The sequence below is a fragment of the Poeciliopsis prolifica genome, unplaced genomic scaffold, assembly GCF_027474105.1.
Source record: "Poeciliopsis prolifica strain line A6 unplaced genomic scaffold, Auburn_PproV2 SCAFFOLD005, whole genome shotgun sequence".
Taxonomy (NCBI): Eukaryota; Metazoa; Chordata; class Actinopteri; order Cyprinodontiformes; family Poeciliidae; genus Poeciliopsis; species Poeciliopsis prolifica.
Genome location: NW_026562380.1, coordinates 5,041,483 through 5,060,690, shown reverse-complemented (window position 1 = coordinate 5,060,690; position 19,208 = coordinate 5,041,483). Strand labels below are relative to the sequence as shown.

Below are 19,208 nucleotides of genomic sequence, written 5' to 3'. Positions count from 1 at the left end.
GTGTTTGTCACACCTTACTGGGACTTTTATCTGAATAGTTTTGGTCTGAGAATTGCATCAAGTTTTTCAGTGAAAAGATCTCTCGTCTTTGGTGCAAAAGCATAAATATATGGGAAAGCATTTTGCTTCCAATCTTAATTTTGGTTATGAGATGTTGGAGGATCTGTGATGCTCTTTGACTCCTTCTTCCAAAAGTACAGGGTTCTTTAGAGTGCAACGTATTTTAGGTCACAACCTGTGGCTTAAGATTGGCAGCATTGGACTTAGCTAAAATGGACTGTACTGTGATTAAAAAAATGTTTGAGGCTTTTTATATCCCTTTACCTGGAGCTCTTGTCTCAATTCAAAGATGGCCTTTGATATGTCTTAAAATATTCCACTCTACCCTGCATGTTATCTTATGCAAAGTTTATGTTCTCCATATGACATGTACATCCTCATTTCTAGCTACTTCGCGTTTAATTCAGGTGATTCTTTTGGCAAAAGCAAAATGAAAATTTCTGAGCACTTGCACAAGAAAAGTTGACCGAGTGTTATAAACTGGGTTTTGGATTCTATATTCAAAGGAGATTTGGAATGCAAAGTTATGCAGTGCCAGCTTCCAAAGATTGGTTACAGGGCATGTGGCAAAGAGAAAGTAATTAATATGAGAGATTTCAGAGCAGCCGCTTACAAGTCTGAGGCAGTAACAGATTGGGAAAATAAAAAAGGAACAGGATAAAGTGAAATCATGTTCCACTGCAGGCTTATATATTTGTAATATAGAGATGCACATTCCTACACTAAGGCAGTTTTATGTTGAGTGGAGTTGCATCTAGTTCTCCCAGCGATACTTTCAGGTCCCCTTGCGACACAGTGTGGGAGGATTCTCCATTTCTGTGAGATAAATGAACCAAAACCTTTCTTTGATCCTGATGTTCGTTGCATTTTCAAAACATGCTATAATCAGCACAACTTAAACTCTACATGCTCTAAGCCTTGCTCTGGTTTGTCAGTTTGAACCACATAGTCAGCAAATTTACATCATGGTCTTTATAGCATTTTATAACCTTTGCGTATTCTCACATTTTATAAAGACTAGTGTTTCCTCCTTTTGGGAGGTTAGTCTTGCCAAAAATTTAATCAACTGTTTTAAGTGGATCAAAGATAATTGATTACCTATAAAATATATCAAGCACTTGAAACATCATTTTGCTGGACCTCAAAGTTCAACAAAACTTCACATTTCAGTCATTCTTTAAATTATTGAACAGTTTTATTATGGACACTATTGTTAGAATTTAATTTGATACTATTCAACTATAACATCATACACAGAACTCTAATATTGAGGAAATTAAGGATTTGAAAAATGATCAGACAGGGGTAATCTACATGTGCAGCTCTTCTGCCCTCAACTTGTCCAGCTTAATTTGAAAATCATAATGTTGCATCAGGCCTTGAATTGGTTGATACAGAAATATTTAACTTGCTTAAAATAAATCTTTTGATTAGGCTTTTTGTTGTTTTAGAGCCTGTCAAAATTCCCATATGTAGCTCAAAAGGAAAATGCAAAGGTTAGCTTTATATCTTAATTTAAATATATAAATCTATATCTTTAAAATGTAGATTTAAAGATACAACTTATACAATCTGCAAACTGATTGGCTTGTAGATTGTATAAAACTGAGTTGCAGTCTCTGCTAAAATCTCAGTGCTTTGTAAAAAGGCATTTTGCTAAACTGAATTTACAAGCACAAAATGATTTATGCCCATAATGTTGGCTGTGCAGCAGAAAGATTTGGGAAACCAAAATAATCCCAGAAATGCACTCCTAGATTTTAGTCCAAGTTTAATTGCATTCTGGTGGCTGAAATGAATTTTCAGGCTAATTTGACAGTTTATTTTACTATCAAATGGGTTTCTGGTTAAAATTTTGCTCTCGCATGTAACAAACTAATGAAAAGGAGCATGAAAAAGGAATGGCTGTTAACAAGGTGACAATTCTTTAACAGAAGTATATAATCAGTCACTCCAAGCAAAAGGCCGAGTCACTTTGAAAGCTGGTCACATAATTGCTCTCCCCTTTATATAGAAGCTGGTTTAACTTCTTTAAAGACAAGCAATCTGGGATATTAATGCAATTCGTTTAGGAAAATTAACCTTTTAATGTGACACAGCAATTTAAGCATGAAAGTGTTTCAATTGTTCTGAATTCTGTATTATTCTGTTCTCTTGGCAGATTGTTCTACTTGACAAAGTTGATAGTCAGGAGATTTAGCCAGCTTTGTGCAATGCTGTTTTGAAATGCATGCTGCAGCTCCAAAAGGTTAAAAAAGAAATTAATTAGAATTCTAGCCAACTACAAAATGATGGCTTTTAATGGAAGCCTAAGCACTTTCTGAGCTTGGCTGCTGGTCTAGGCCACATTTAATTACAGTATGCTCACCAGCTGCTTTAGTCTGGAAGCAAACATTTTTTTGTCCTATGTTTTTGATAACACTGTGTTTGCTATGTTGAATAAACTTTTATAGCATTTGGGAATATATACAAGTAGATATTATCTGTTGCTAGGGTCTAAAGGAAAGTGACATACTGCATTAAACTGCCAGGCTGCTCCTCACCTCTAATGAAGTCGGTGAAAAATCCCTTTTAATTAAGTACAGGGGGCTCTGGTCGATGCCTCTCCCTCTTCATTAGAAAAAAGGATTTCTCCCATCTCGCTACTGCCAATGAATGAGGTGCTAGTGCTGCACATGTCTCTCTCTGTACAGTCCAATCTATACAACAGAGCAGACGGAAGGGTTAAAAGCAGGGGCGATCAGTTCATGCAAAGTATATTTTCTATATTCATCATAAGATTTTTCTGCTAGGCCTCGTTGAAGTGCCTTTTTAAAATCCATATTGATGCAATAAGCATCAATATGGATTTTAACAGAGGGCTTAACGGAGGGATACTTCTGGTAGCAGCACATTGCAAGACTTTCGATTATGCTTTGTGTAAAGGTTATCAGTGCCTAAACACTCGGTTGGAGATTTCTCTTATGGTTTGTATTGTTTGAACATGCAGGTCACATCTGGGTTATGCATTTTGTCTTAATTCCAAATTAACAATCATAAAAATGTTTCAATGTGGAGCAATTTTGGTCTTTTGCTTTTTACAAATGTATTTCTCAACCATATGTTTTATGACTCTTGTTATCAGATTTCCACAGCAACCATTGCTAAAGGGAGTGAAATGGTCTAAGAAGCAGATCAGACATTTTAAGTATGGCTTTCCAGTTCCTTACAAAAGACTTTCAGGGATTAAATCAGATTATGCCATCACTTCTGTCTGAGGGAACGTCACACCATCAAATACAAATTTAGAAGGGATTTCAAACAAATGTGAGTTATTTTAAGAAATTTTCAAGTTGCCTTGATACAAAACTTTCAAATATTTCAATACTTCCTTGAAAACTTGCTGAGCCTGGTGAGCTCATTCAGCAGCCTACCAGGTTTTTGAGTTAAATGTTTAAAGTTGACAGGAAATTTGAAAATATCACTAGATGATTATGTGTTATTGAAAGATTATCTGAACACCAACTATAAAATCTTAAAAAATGCAGACATTAAAAAAAAAGAGCAATGCTAAGCCTAGAGACCTGACAGGATTATAATACACTGGGGGAAACCCTGTATTTGTAACATTTTGAATGTCTAATGTTCAATTTACAGGCTTTAGAATACATTTTTGCCAAGAAAGAACAAATAACACTATAAATTTTGTGTAAAATTTGTTCAGTGGTATGTCTACTCACTTTTAACAAAATTTGAAGTCTCAAATTTTGTTTAAACTAATGCACTCTTGTACCAAATCAGACTCCAGAATGCACAGCAGACTCAAATGACTAGATTTATCTGGAAAAGCTAATATAATTACAACTTTTCTTTTAATAAATGACTAATAGTTGTAATGTTCTGCAATTTCTTTCATAGCAAAGAGCTTTCATAAAAAATATTTATTTACACTTGTAAATTTGAAACAGTCTCCGTTGTGTATATTTGTACAATTACAAATGTTGTTGAGCTAATATTGCATGTGGGGTGCCTCAAGACTCTATTCTTGGAGTACTTTAAATTCTGCCTTCACTCTATCTTTAACTCTAGTATTGCGACATCTTTTATCATACCCAAATTGATTACTTAACATCTATGTGGCACTGTGAAAGGAAGCCTAGAATACCAGTGAGTCGGCCTTTCCTAAAGCCTAATGAGGAAATTAAGCTACATTGACAATCCAGTAATCAAACCTTTCCTATAATTAGACTTGTTTTGCATGTTTCCATTGGTAGTTTGGGGTTTAGTGAAGAGCTCAAAGTCTTCAGAATTGGAAAGCCTCTTTGCTATTACTCTAGTCTTTACCTTTTGTACTGATTTATTTTTAATTTAATTTAATTTTTGTTTTTGATCAAATTTAAGTCAGGAGTCTGGCTGGACCACTCCAAAACACCCAATATTTCTTGAAATTGGAAGACAAATCTGTCTGTGGGAGTTGAATACTTTTAGGCTGAATTGTAAATTTTTTATTTATGTTTTTAATACCAGTAAAACCATTTGAAACACTTTGGGTGATGGATGCTACACAGGTAAACATGCCTGACTTGGCATTGAAATTGAATGTAGGATCATTTAAAATATATTTGGCTTTCCGTCTCACTAGAACGTAAATAATTTTCACTTTGACCTTCAATATGACGGTCTTCACTGCATAAATAATGAATCTAAAGTTTGCTGTAGTTTGCATGTTCTTAAAATACCACAGTTTTAAAAGTGAGTCGACTTCAATATACCAATAAAAGCAATGGTGCATGGTGTGTGAGAACAGTCAGTGGAAATTCGTCGGTCTCACTCACTGAACACAAAATACAGTTTGACTTTCACCACCATAATCTGAATGATTTATGTTGTCTCTTTTGCCGTTGGCCTCTCTGCTGTTTCATGGTGACACATGGCTGGAACCATGATATTCTTTGTGGCCTTCAGGCGTCCATGAGCAGTCATAAAAAATCTGTTTTCTGCTAGCTGCCTTTAAATGTCTGTCAGCATTTTTATTGTGCATCATTCAGCTAAAGGCTACTAAATGAATTTGTTTTCCTTTGGGTGTGTTCCCACAGGAAGAAGGTGTTTCTCTGAGAAAGGAGGGGAATAGGGTCATCTTGGACTGCCAGTTTCCTCATCTGATAGGCCTCAAAGAAGACTCCCTCACAACAGGAATCCTCTTGTATTATTTGAAAGTAAACGGATTGATTTGTATTCTCAAATTGTTGCATTATTTTTCTTTTTTATATCAACTGAGTTCAGGCTTGTAGATTATGATGATCATATTAATTTTTGTGTTAGAGTGGAAAAATATGTAAATAACCATAAAACAAACTGTATATTGTATAGACAAGTAAGAAGTCAAATCTTCCTGATAAGTGACTTTATGCACAACATAACAGATTGGTCACCTAGGAAAAAAAGCAGCAGTAGCATCTTTCTGTTTGAGGCATGACTCCATAGGCTTTTGTTAGAAAAGTTTCAGAATTACTGCATTTGAAAGAACCAAAATGGATTTGTTCTACTTTTTAAGGATATTAAGTTTTATGGCACTAAAAACAGAATGCACCCTTTCTTCTATGTGTATTTAGAAACTTAGGCTTTCATTTTTTCCCCCTTCTCCATAGGAGGGAAAAACCTGGATTCAAAATGAAGCCTCATGTTGTCATGAAACTGGTGAGGGAAGGTCCCTACACTTAAATCTTCACATCGAATCTTCTGCGGCTGGGTTATCAAAGCTTTCAAAACTGTCTTCTAGTGCTTTCGGGACCTGAACTCCCCCGTGAACATTGTCTGCTTGAGAACTGTGGTGGGATTGTAACTCTCTTCCCTCAGGATGGCACACTGTGTTCAGTTAACGGCTCTGCGGTTACACATCCCTGTCAGCTGACTCAGGGTAAGCATTTCAGCTAAATCTAATTTTCCTCCTGATATTCTTGCATAAATATGGGGAAGGGATGGTGCAAGACATGACTATAATAATGATTTCTCTCCTAGATTCACAATTATTTGGCATGTTGGAGTCAATAACCCTTTTATCCATTTTGAGTGAGGTGAAATGACATCACTGGATCTCATCTACAAATGAAATCCACTTTGTTGCTGGCTTCCCCATGGAAACGCACTTAAGGCATGAGTGGATTGTGAACGCTGCTCTTCACAGGGCAGATGCCATTTCTCTTACTAAACATTTTTAAGGGCGAGGGGCCCTGGACAAAGCTCTAGACAAAGCTTGAAGCCCTCAATTTAATTGGCAGATGGAGTTGATAGGGGCAACAGGTTTTGAAGTGGGCCGGAGTATTAACCTTTCAAAGGATAGAAGAGAGTCTAGTTGAAACTTTGGCCCCCTGAGCGGCCCCTGTTTGTTGAGGCTGGGAGCTTGAAGTACTTTCTGACTCCTCATCCATATTGCTTTGGTTTTCAAGAGAGAAAAGCTGCACACAGAACCAGCCAGAGTGCAGCCTGTCTATAGTAGTTGTTGTTTTTGTAAGGTTTTCAATTTATCCAGTATTCCTGTCAAAAGCGGCTGCATCTGAAGCTTATTTTTCTTTTTTTTGCACAAATGATAGTAATTTTCAGTCCACGCAAGTAGAATCTATCACAGGTTGTTTTCTGGTGCTTTGTCACTTGTCAGAAGTCGTTAGTAGTTGCAGGATTAGTATTTGCTGTGGAGGAGGAAGAGAAAAGACCTGGAGAAAATCTGTGGATACGGTTGTATGAATTCAGGTCTGATATATAAACCCATATATCACCGAAATTCTTTAGCTTTACAAGACTTGGAAGCTTCCTTGGACCATTTCCTCTGACAACTGATCCTCATGGTCAAGGCCACTGTCAATCACATTGGAGGGATTATGTTCCTCATGAGAGCTGATTCATTTTCTCCAGCAGTGAATTCACTCCAGGAAAAACTCAACAAATGTCAAGTGAGTTTTCAAAGTTTGGTGTGTCGACAATAAGTTACTGTATCAGTCATGGAAAGCTTCCCCTCGGCCAGATCCCTGCTGTTTCTATGCATTACAGGCACTAGAGATGGAACTCATTTTCTCCAATTTAGGAAAATCATATTTGCAATGCTTATTTAAGCATTTAGAGCTGCATTTATAATTACGATGTTTAAGATTGTCAGTCTGTGCTGTGAGGGATTCCTGCTGATTTTCGACCATAATTTCTTCTGACTTTTCACACTTTACTTATTTGGTTCCCTTTAGGTGCAATTATACAGCTAGGAGGAGGACCCATACTGCGGTTTAACCACCCAGCTAAAGCTTCACAACTGAAAGCGAAACGGCAGGTACAGTCGGTACCCAAAAGAAACATTGCTGCGTCATCTGCATTGTCTAATCTTAATTTCCACAAAGCAAGTCAGCATCCTGTGCTCTATTGCCATGACTAACAGCTGAAAGCCTCCAACCTGCAGTGAATATTGTTGACACTGTAAACTCTGTATCCATCAGTATTGCTTTGTCATCTTATTTCCTTGTGGTGATTTGTTTTAATCATCACTATTTAATGTCGCAATTGCAAAATCATACTGTGGTACAACTGATTTTGCATGTTATTAAAAAGCAGATGTTTTCTATAAAAGGACCAAGGTGCAGAAGACTCAAAAGCTGTTTTCGCTACTCCAATCTTTCTATTGTTTATGTAGAGATTGAATTGGTGCAGCAGAATTAAACAGCTTAATTTAATTTCTCCACCTGCAGCTCCTTATCTAATACAGAACAGTAAATTTTTAAGAAACCTTGAAAGTATTTCTCAGTATTCAGAGGAGTTTGACTTTGTAAGAAAGGAAAAAGAAATCGCTTGAAATGAATCACTAGAAAGCATGGGTCGATATGAGTTTTGCAGAGTATAATGGCCTAGAGTAAAAAGGCAAGTTTCACTGTATTGATGCAATAATTTAAAAGCAGAGGTGTATACCATAATATAACTGCTGTAATACAAAATAGTAATTATATTCCGATTTCTCCGAAATGACTGACACAAGATATTGAATTTATGCATTTTTGTGTATTAAGTCAGTCTGTACACTGCAGTAGTTTTCAGGTGCTGAAAGCTGTAGTATGTAACTAAAAACAATAAATTAAAACTTGCTATGTCATAATGGTATGAGACATGATTTGAATAAAAAAAATTTGCTCCTCTGCCTCCACTACACTACCAGCTGTAGCGTAGCAGAGCGAGGGGAAGGGAATAAGTAGTGAGTACACAGGCGTGATCGTACTAGTAGGATCTTTCTTTTGCTTCTTGGGGTTCCAGTCAATTGTTGTTTAACATTTGCTCTAAATAGAATATTTGCAAGAGTCCAATAATTGCTCTTTAAGATTATCTTAAAATCCCAAGTTGTCAGATTTTAGTAATATTTTTTGTAACCAAAGGTTTTTGATTCTTCTCTGAAACTGTCAGGAATACTGATATACAGTACATACCAAAAGCAAGGCATTGTATAATTTAAATCCACCATAGGCAGTTGTCAGTCATTTCAAACTCTGAGACAGGTTTTTATTCTAGTTGTTTCTCCCTCTTATCTGCAGAGCGGGCTGCTGTCTTCCTCTTCCCGGTCTTTGACTGACTTGTCCAAATCTGCTGAGATTCTATCCGAAGTGAAGCTGCAAAACTCTGGGTAAAACATGCAGTATTCTGGCATCTTGTAAAACCCTCCTCACTCTTTCCTCAGTCTGCACAATACCAACTCACATAGCACCATTCATCAGGTATGTGGATCAAATCAAAGCTATAAATCAAGGCGGTATTATTGTAAGTGGAGGGAACATGCAAAAAGTATTTGTTCAGCGCTTTGTGCTGAGTGGGAATCAACCAAGTTCCAATCTTTACTTTTTTTTTTTTTTTTAAAGTGAACAGCCAAATGTGACATTTCCATAATCACCTCTTCTTTCAAATCTCTGACAAGGTCCCAAGATATAGTATTTATATTTATAAAATCTTGCTCGTAGTTGACAGGACCTTCAGTAAAATGGTTGATAAACAACTGACCTACCAAAATGCCTTAGAAATGGTCCTTACTTCACCATTAATAAAGTATTTAACAATTTCACTCTGAACTTTGTGTAGAATAGTTTAATGGGTTGCTACTGGTGAGGCTTGCCATGTGAACTGTTCTGTAAAGGAGCTGAAACAAATCAGACTATCTGGAGAGGACTTTAGATGGTCAGAACAGTCTGATCTGAGTCAGTTTTTTTTTTTTAATAACATAAGCTGCTAACTCTCTAGGATTGCTTGGTAAGGGTGGGATTGATTGATTCATTGACAGAAACCCAAAATTGGATCATAGATTAGCATGGTTTTCCTTGGTGGGCATGCTAACTAGTCTGTGCATTCACGGCAAGCTCCATTGCAGAGAGGAAGGAGAAGGCTGAGGGAATTTTTAAGTTGTATAAAAACATTAATAAAAGTTTCATACTGCAGCTTTGAATGTGAAATTACTTCTTTCATCAGTCATTGTTTATAGCTGAGGCCACAAGTTTTAAGACATTTTAAAACTACTTTAAAAGCATATCAGAAAGTTGCATAGTAAATTAAAGTGCAATATTGTTTGTAAAACCAGAAGTGCCTGAAGTTTATCAAGCATACTTATTTACAGTTTAGACCTTAATATTTCAAGACTAATGCAAATCATCCTGCATTTGCATTGATTTGGATGCTGTTCATCCTTTTTTCTCCAGGTGTCACAAATGATCTAGTGGTTTCTTCAGAAAAAATCTGAGGCTTGCCAATTCTTGGGCTTTCTGCGGAAAGTAATTGTTTTCTATGCTGTTCTAGAACAGAAGTGGTTTTCTGTCCTCCTTTACACCAGACATGCATTCTAAGACCTTTGTCCTGCAACGACTTAAGAAATACCTTGTACACCATCTTCAAGTAAGCTCTGCAGTAGTGGCAACTCATTTGTTAATTTCCTTTGGAGTTGTTATTGAAGTTGTAAATGTGAAATTGTTGATTTGGATATGCTTTGAAAGAAGTCGACTTTCTTGAATTTTCTTTGTGGTAACTATATTTGACTGAAGAAAGCTTTCAAGGACTGATTCCTTTAAAAGCAGTCATTCTGTTTGCAGATTTTCATGAACTTTCATTGTAATTGCATTAAATGTGTTAACTTCACATTTTGCCTGACTCTTGATAGCATCTTAGACCCAGAATAAATCGACAAACCTCATTTCTCTAGTTTTATGGTTGCAACAATGACATTCATCACTTTAAATCTTTTGATCATGTCGGATTGTGGTTAATGTTTAAGGTTGTTCTCACATTTCCTTCTCTACTGTTTATGTTTTTGCTAATAAAATAATTAAATCAAAAATAAAATGAGACAGATAAAAGTGCTGTAAAAATGTGACCCAAACCTTTTAAATGTGATTAATTTGTCTCATCATGGCAGTTGTGAAATAGTGTGTCAAAGTTCAAATACCTGGAGATGCAAATTTGAATTTGGCATATCTTTTTGCTGTAAAATGTCATCTTTGTACATAATTAGTTCTTAGTTCTAAAAATATCAGAATAATTGAGCGTCCAGACTGTCTCTTGAGCTTTCGCAAAAACTGTCAAAAGCTCATTTTATCAGTTTGAGTTGACTGTTATTTCTCCACACTATACCAGACAGTCTGAGGCATTCTGTGACATCTTTATGCCCTGCCACGGCCTTGGCATTGTGTGACAGTTCATTGATCTGTCACTGTCTCAGTGTTCGCTGAATTAGTGTCCACAATCCAATTCTCCCGTCAGTGATTCATCACAGCCTGAGGTAGCAAGCAATTTGAGACACCTCCCCTTGTCTCTCTTGATCTGCTAGCCCTGATGTTTTACAGCACGTGGGGAAGTTTGACGTGTAATTTCCTTCACACTGCAGCAACCCTCCAAAAAAGTTAACCTTCTGCTGGTGTGATTAATATAGCTTTCACTGTGACACCTGGAGCTCTCTGAGATCTACTGCTCTTTGATTTAGATGTGAAATGGTTAATTTACACATGGTTACTTCAAGGCTGTTCCAGTGCGATCCAAAAGTATTCATACCTATTGAACTGCTTTTATCTTGGCAATATAATTTACTTGGATTTTATACATTGGATCGGCACAACGTGCTGCATGTTATTGAAGTGAGGTCGGACGAGAAATCTCAATCCATTTCTGTTTATATTGAAGAGTCATTACTTTATAGAACCACCTTTACGTGGTTTTAAAGCTGCAAAAATCTACCTGCATTGCAGTTCTAGTGACTGAAATACCCTCATTTTATTTCAGGGTATCAGATCAAAGGTAGCTGAAAACATTTATTTATTTTTACATTAAATTGTAATGTGTTGAGCCTGTTCTTCCTCCAATTTCAAATTTGGGCTGAACTTTGCATTAGTCTCCAATTCTAATATGTTAGTGGCAATGTCTGGAAAAAAATTTCAATGGGTGTTAATACTTCAGTCATACTTAAGTATTACAATAAATATTGTATTTATATTGATGAAGGAAGTCAACCTACTTGAAGCAGATTGAGGACGTTTAACAGCTCAGCATCAGCACTTTTGGCTCAGCTTTTCAATTTGAAAAATATGATATAATCTTAAAGACAGGAGTATTCCAGTGGTGGTGTCAATTCGTACTGAACATCCAACACTCAATTTTAAACTATTGCATTTATTTACTTTTCCTTCTCTACCCTCCAACATGTATTTAGGCTCTCGAGACGACCCGTGAGCTCAAATATATATTCTATTCTTGTTCCACTTCTTGCCTCACTTGGCATAAACTCCCTTGCAGCAAGGGCAGAATTGATCTCAATAATCTTGGAAATGACCCTCAGCAGTAAGAGCAAATTTAAATTCAAACGCCGGCTGTGGATGTGTTGCTCTCTGGGAGCGACACGAGATATCAATGAACTGACCCACAGACGCTCAAGGAAAGTGCTCCTTTGCAACAAAAGCAGCCTGACGAGTATTGACCACATCACTTGAATTCCTGATAGCCCTGAGTTGAAAGTTATTAAGAAGGTAACTGTTAAAGTCCAACCTGCTGTGAACCAATAATGATGTTTCACTTTAAGGGAATATCCAGATATGGTTTACTTTGGTAAGCAGAAATTCAGCACAGATTTACACACCTTATTATGCTTTTAGGAGTGATGGTTATAATGAAAACCTCAAGTATTTGGTCAAAAATCTTAAAGACCTTAAGCAACTCTACAAATAATTAATTCATATAATTTAATTCTTTTAGTCAGTTTATAGCAAAATTCTGTTTAGTAAAGTAGCGGTTTTCCTTTTGTAATGAATTGGTGAAATTGCCAGACATGTATTGACATCCTGTTGGTTGATGCCTAATAAAGGACCAAATGTTGCAAATGACCCAAATTTAAATTGTCTACATACTTGGAAAAAGTATGTAGACAATACATTTGCGCAAAAATCAATTTAAATCAAAGTTACACCAGTGGGTTGCTTGGTAGGAGGATGCAAAAACCTTCGTCCAGTATAAGGGTAAAACATTACAACAGAAGAGTCTTTGTTCTAGAAGAAACAGGTTATCAGATTTATGCAGAAATCTTAGTTGAATAATAGACTCTTGGAGGTTTCACAATGTTCAGGAATGTTTACAACTGGAGTTTTAAACTCTAGGGTCTGCAATTTTTTGATCTGATGGACACACCTGAATCAAAGGACAAATTTTGTATGAAAAGATTATTCAGAGTCCTGCTAATGTGATTCAAGTTTGGCATGTAGTTTTGACATTAAGGCTTTACATTCACCTTGACAGATGGCAAAGTACAAAAATGTGTCAATTTCCTGCAATATTTGAACTAATGTGAAGCCAATCTTTAGAACAATTCTTTTTATGCCAAAAAAGTTGGAAATGTCCTCTTGCTGTGCACAAAATTGAGGGATTGGCCCATCCCTCAATTTGTAAGTCAAGACTTGTTTGAGGGAAACAGCCATTTGTACTGTCTGATAGTGGACACTACAAATGCTGCTTTGTACAAGATATATGTACAACGATACATCTGTAAGACTGACCCTGGTGCCAAGAATGACATAAAAGGCTAGGTAGGGATGTGTAACAGTGCCTATTTCCAGTCTTGCATTCTTTCTGGATTGCATGCACTGATCAGTATTTATTTTTGTATTCAGATAAATATCTCAAATGAAATGCCTGGTGCTGATTAGCCTTCTAAGTGAGAACAAATGCAAAACCTTTGGATAACTCAAACTATAGCTTGTCCTTTTAAATACAGTTGGCATTACTTTCAGGGTGACTAGGAGAAATTTTGTAGCATAGCTGAAAGTTCATTCTACATATTCTGTTCTTGTATGTCACTGCTGTGACTTTTTGAGATTTAGGTTTTTAAATGGTTGTGCTTGGCCTTCACCTTTTTCGAGTTGACTGTAAGCTCATCTTCTTGAATCAACCATTATGGAAATTTATAAAATGAGACACAGAGGCATACACTAGATATAACTTTTTCAACCCCACTGAATTTTGAAAGGGAGCTTCTGACTAAAAGAGAAAAAAAACTGTTTAGCAATGTCTGCCTAACCAGATGCAACTGTAGCATCCAGATAAAAGTGAAGCCAGCTGGGGAAAAAATATTCTGTGATACTCAGGGAATGAGTAGTTGTTGCACTGTTGGACCTGAAGGACAACACTGCAAACCTTTGCCTCAGAATTTGGACATTTAAAAAAACTAAACAAATCGCTTTTTTGCTGTGAGATGACGAGCATCGACGCACATAGGACATCCTCTGAGCTGATCCTTAGGATTTGCAAAAATCCTTTAATCGTTACAAGAACGTGAACTGTGTCCCTCTTGTTGATGCTGCCAACGCTTCACTTCTGCTTCCACACTTTGGCAATCTGCTGATACATACACCAAGCCCTGCTAAAGCTGTGGTTCACTGTCAAAAATCATTCTGGGCTATATACTTGGTTCCTGGTTCCTCCCTCTGGAGTTCTGCGCATTGTATGTAAATCCTCAAATCATCATGCACAGATTCTATTTAATTTCATAGCTAGTAGAGTGTCTCTAATCTCATCCAGCCATTTGGGGTGTTTGCTTTTCAAATCTAATGAATATTTCTTTTGTTTGTGTGGTGGTGATGAGGGTTATTGGTGCTTTCTTTTGCCAACTGTTCTGGGTCTCTGCTGTCAACACTACTTTAAATAATTAAATTTGCTCTTAAACAGCATCACAACATAAGAATAGGACTTCAGAAGTATAATTCTCTCGTCTAATCAGAATACAGTTTTTAGTCCTGTGAAAGACTAAAACATATTTTACTCTTGACTGCAGTCAGATGGATGTGCTGGGTCTCGAAAGCAAGTCCGAAGACCTGAAAATTAGTCCTGGATCCACTCCGACAGAGATCCAAATTACAGTAGGTATTTTTTTTTCTTGCACTTTAAACAAACTGCACTCAAGGTAAAGTTAATTTAAGGAATGGGCTTATCAAAGTATAGCAAAGTTTTAACTCATGCTTTCAAAACTAGTAAACTAACCTGAAAATCCACCCTTTATGTATTTTTAAGTGAAGATTGTTTTTTTAAGGACTTGTCATGAAGTAATTAGTGTGGGCTGGTTACCAGTTTCAAGTTATAGCGAAATATGAAAAAGTCACACTTTAAAACCACAAAAATTTGCACAGATTCATAATTACTAGTTCTGCAAGTTTAGGCCCCCAAAGAGCAAAAAAAAAGCCCTTTGTGTCATGGACAGTGGCAGAGGAAGTAAAAGATCAAACACAGAGCACCATCCATCACTATTTGCTAAATTTAAGATGAAGTTCTTGAAATTGACAAACTGAACCTAGCATCTGGCAAATATGAAACAAATATCAATGTTGCTGAGCACAACTTGTCTGGATGGGTGTTTTTGAATTTTGTGTACTTAAGTCGAATTCAAAATGGCTCCATATTTTTACTCCAGCAGTTTTTGAGCCGAGTGCATTTTCTATACACTTGTTCATATTTGATTGAGTGATCTGTTTGTGTGCATACAATTTTATCTTTTGCAATAAAAACCCCATGATAAATTGCATCAATACTGTCAGACAGTGTAACTTATTTTGTCATGTCCCCTTATGCTCAATGGGGTGAAAATTGGACCTTTCTATATATATTTTTTTAAATATTGCAAATTTTTGTGATTTCCTTTAAATGAGGAACTGACATTTTTTTTAGAAGGCTAATTTGGCCCAAGGATAATGATTTGAATTCACAACCTTCAGCAATGGACCTTAGACTAGACTGCAGATTGAATTAATTTCAATCACTAGATATTTAGATGGTTAAATCAGCTTGGTGCCTAATAAGTTTTGTGTACTTGTGTTGGTCTATATAAATCGCCTACCGATCTGTGTATCGTATAAATGCGTGTGCATTTGTGTGAGTGGGCGAATGTGACTCTAGTGTAAACCATTTTGAATGGTCAAAATGACTGGAAAAGTTCAGTCCATTTATAAAGAGCAGATTAGCAAAATTGTACTGATCAACCGAGACCATAGAAACTACAACAAAACTTTATAATGGGTAGAAAAAAAATAAACAGAAAATTTGATTTCAGTTAAATATGAGTAAAAGTATACAGTTTACTCATTCATTGTATTTTGAGAAACTTGTACTGCCAATGCCTAGTTATTAAAGGTATAAGAATTGGCTCTAAAAGTTAATCTCCATTCAGTTTCATTTGTCTTGGCAAAACTGAGTTTCAAAGGTTTGCCCATCTCCATCGAGGCCCAATGCAGATTTATGAGCCATGAAGCACTTTCTCCCATTGCTTGTTATGCACATATTCAGAACCGTCTACATGTTCCTGTAGGGCTTTAAAGGAAATTATGGTTTGTGAAAGCACAGAGCAGTGAGTGCACAAGTGTTTGTTTTTATAAATGCACCGTGTAATTCCTCACTTCATTTCCCCTCATTTTGTCTTTGTGCATCCAAATGTAATTGAATGCATAAATAAAAGTTAGCCTCCAAAGTGAACTGAATTAAAGTGATTTCTTTTCAGCAGGGCCAGAAATTTGTAATCATTTACATAAATCAGGGTTTTTGTTTTTGGTATCTGAGTTTAATTTCTCTTCTCTCCCCTCACTACATAAACTAGGCCAATCCTGAAAGAGACCCCGTCCCTCGAACAGTTTTCCAGTCGGGCAGAGATGCACTTCAGGGTCAAGGAAGCATCTGGGATGGCCAGGAGCAGGAGAGGGACTTGTGTCATAAATCAGGGCCAGGGCTTGTGTCTGAGAGCCCACAGAGGATGTCTCGGAGTGGAGCTGGTGTTGCAAGTTGTGAGACAGAGAAAGTTTCATCAGGGGATGGCAGCCTCCAACAGACATGTGTCCTGGGCCCCGGTGATGGATGTGGCATGAAGCCAGAAGGGAATGCTAATGAGATCCAAGGTGTCGACGCAGACTGCTATAAGGGGAGACCCAACTCTGGTGGGAACTCATTAGGCAGCATGTCCCACCTGCAGAGTAGTGAAGGAAGTAGCTCCTTTTTGGTCCTCCCACAGACCAGCTCTTATTCTCAGTTCAACAGAAAACCACTTAGTAGGCAGGTGGCCTGCTGTCCACTCAAAGATGCTGCTTTCCAGAACCAGCACAGTTGTGGTGAGATGGACGAAACTGGAAGTTTGAAGGCAATCAAAGGACTTGCAGAAAATCCAGTTAGAAAATTAGGGCTGGGCTCTTTGTTTAGTAAAGTGTCCTGTATGGTCCATGATGCACACAGTCTACTTAGGAGGTCTCCTGCACTTTTGCACCAGCTGACAACTGCAAAATTACAACCTATTAGTACCTGCTTGTCTAGCCATGTTCTGTCTAAAGTGAAGGGCAGCCATATCTTCATGAACGGAGGGAGCTTTGCTTTTTCACTTATCAGGAGGAGTCCCATTTTCTCTGTGAAAACTCTGCCCCTCATACAGCACACCCAAATGAATACATCTCAGCCCCTTCAGCCCAAAGAGACAGCTCTTATGATTCAGGACTTCAATAATTCCAACACCACACAACTCTCAACCCTCACACTAAGACAAAGCGTGACAGAAAAATTGGAAGGTGATGTGCTGGAAGTGTCTGAGGATTTCTGCAAGAGAGATTTGAGGTCACCAGAAAAGCAAGATGGGAATAATTCTCAAATAAAACAAGATGAAGTTATTTCAGAGCCTTTGATGCCAAAAAAAAGAAGCCCTCTGTCTTACGGCAAAGGTTGCAAGATGGATGTTATCCAAGCAACTGAAGATGTAGATCAGGCAGAAACTGTTGTTTGCATTCAGACATTGATAACATTTCCTAATCCACTTCTGAAGCTACAGACTCTGCCACCGGGAGATCTGATGGGTGTTGTACAGTCAGTCTCTCGTTCAGTGCCTTCCTCCCAGAGGATCATAGCACTTCACTGGTTGAACGTAGCCAAATGTAGTCAACTTGATCCACAGCCTGGCCTCTTGATTGTTACAAAAACAGATCTCTACACACTGACTGCCAACTCTGGGGCCCTGGTCTTGTTCCATCACCTCCCTTTGTTGCAGCTGAGGGACGTACTGATAGGCTTTGCTGGCCAAAGTTTACGTTTAATAGGCACTACAAAGGAAAGCATTCTGGGTGTTTATACCCACAACCAGAAGCAAACCAAAGAGCTGTGCTGGAACATAGTAAGTGTTGTCTGTTCTGGGGACAGCAGGGACCACCAGTACCAATTGCTGCATGATAACTTGATGGATTTGTCCCTAGACTGTAAGGTCCATGTGCCCGACATGCAGCTGGACTCTGGTTTAAGGCTTTACTGTCGATTTCAGAAAAGTCTTATTGATCTGCTTCATCTTATTCATCGTAATATCAATCAAGCGACAGTCGCTCTTGGAGAGTTGCAGCTATTGATGTACACCAGTGTGGCTGTGCACCTGAGTTGCCACGTTCATAGTGAACAAATTGCCCAGTTCTTTCTCACAGATACCCATTTTGGTCTGGTAAGGGAGGATGTTGTGTTTCCAAAAACAATATTTTCTCAGTTTGATGTCTTAGCTCTTTGTCGTTGCTCAGATGTGCGCTGTGTACTGATGCATGATGAAGAGAGCAGCGGATCTGTCATGGTGGATGTAATCGTTGCCAAAGTAAAGGCCAAAGGCCACCCTGAAAGCATGACGAAGCCAGATACCCTGTCTGAACATCCTTTCAATTCATCTCCGCACACAGAAGTGTGGAAATTAACTTTCAGTTGCTCCACAGAGGCCACCTGCCTGATTAATCACTTGTCAAATGTCTGATCAAGGACTAAACAGTCTGTAATGAACAGCCCAGCCTGAAATCTCTCACTGGGAACAGTGGCAAAAAGTGCATTTTAACCAGACACTATAAAGGGTGACTTCTCTATTAAATGACTGTGCTTTAATTTTTGTCGCATTGTCACATGCCTTTTTCACTCTGAATTTTATCTTTAAAACACCTGAATTTCTTTGTTATAATCTTCACTGCTGTATTTGGTTTAGTTGTGCTTTAGATAATTGAGGTTTCATATTTTGTTCTTGAGAATTAAACATCTGACAGGTAATGGGTATGTATATATATAATGTATTTTACTAAAAAGGAAATGATTAATGTTCTGCTACTGCATTGTTTAAATTAAAGTTTTGAATATTTGAAATAAAAGTTAAACCCATTTCTGCTCTATTTTGTTTACTTTTGTATCAGAAATAAGCTCTTAGTTCAGCTTTTAATTTGGAAAAATAGGAAAATTGAGTCTGTTTTCTCAGATGTCTCCCCATCTACTCGATCAGGATTTGCCTCTACATCTGGCATATTATCAGAAGCAGGTTATCAAAGGTTTTTTGTTTTCAAGCTTCCTTTTCAGTCCCCTATTACAAATCTGTAATCTACTCCTGATACAGAACCCGTCTCTGATACAGTAGACTCTTTATATACAGTTGTCAGATGTGCACAAACACCCATTTTGTAGTTATATTAACTTTAATATTTATTTAAATTAATAGAAAACATTTATTGCTTAATACAAAACATTAAATGTTTGCATTAACATATAAATATATAACTTTTAACATTTCATATTAACTGTATTTTAGGAAATCATGCTTTGAACACACATTTGTAGAAATCAAGCTCCTGGTATAATTTTGACTTGGCATTTCAGATTTTATC

The 19,208-nt window shown here is 37.3% G+C and overlaps 1 protein-coding gene across 1 annotated transcript in view; it reads left to right on the top strand.

The window, feature by feature from the left end:
* Nucleotides 1-18,651, top strand: part of kif16bb (kinesin family member 16Bb) — a 28,236-nt gene extending 9,585 nt beyond the window's left edge. Inside the window, exons 13-19 of the mRNA XM_055030016.1 lie at nt 5,136-5,255; nt 5,688-5,736; nt 5,819-5,956; nt 7,272-7,354; nt 8,598-8,686; nt 14,351-14,435; nt 16,160-18,651. Coding sequence (XP_054885991.1) covers nt 5,136-5,255; nt 5,688-5,736; nt 5,819-5,956; nt 7,272-7,354; nt 8,598-8,686; nt 14,351-14,435; nt 16,160-18,319 — 2,724 coding nt within the window. The 3' untranslated portion in view covers nt 18,320-18,651. The remainder of the gene's footprint in view (nt 1-5,135; nt 5,256-5,687; nt 5,737-5,818; nt 5,957-7,271; nt 7,355-8,597; nt 8,687-14,350; nt 14,436-16,159) is intronic.
* The last annotated feature ends 557 nt before the right edge of the window (nt 18,652-19,208 follow it).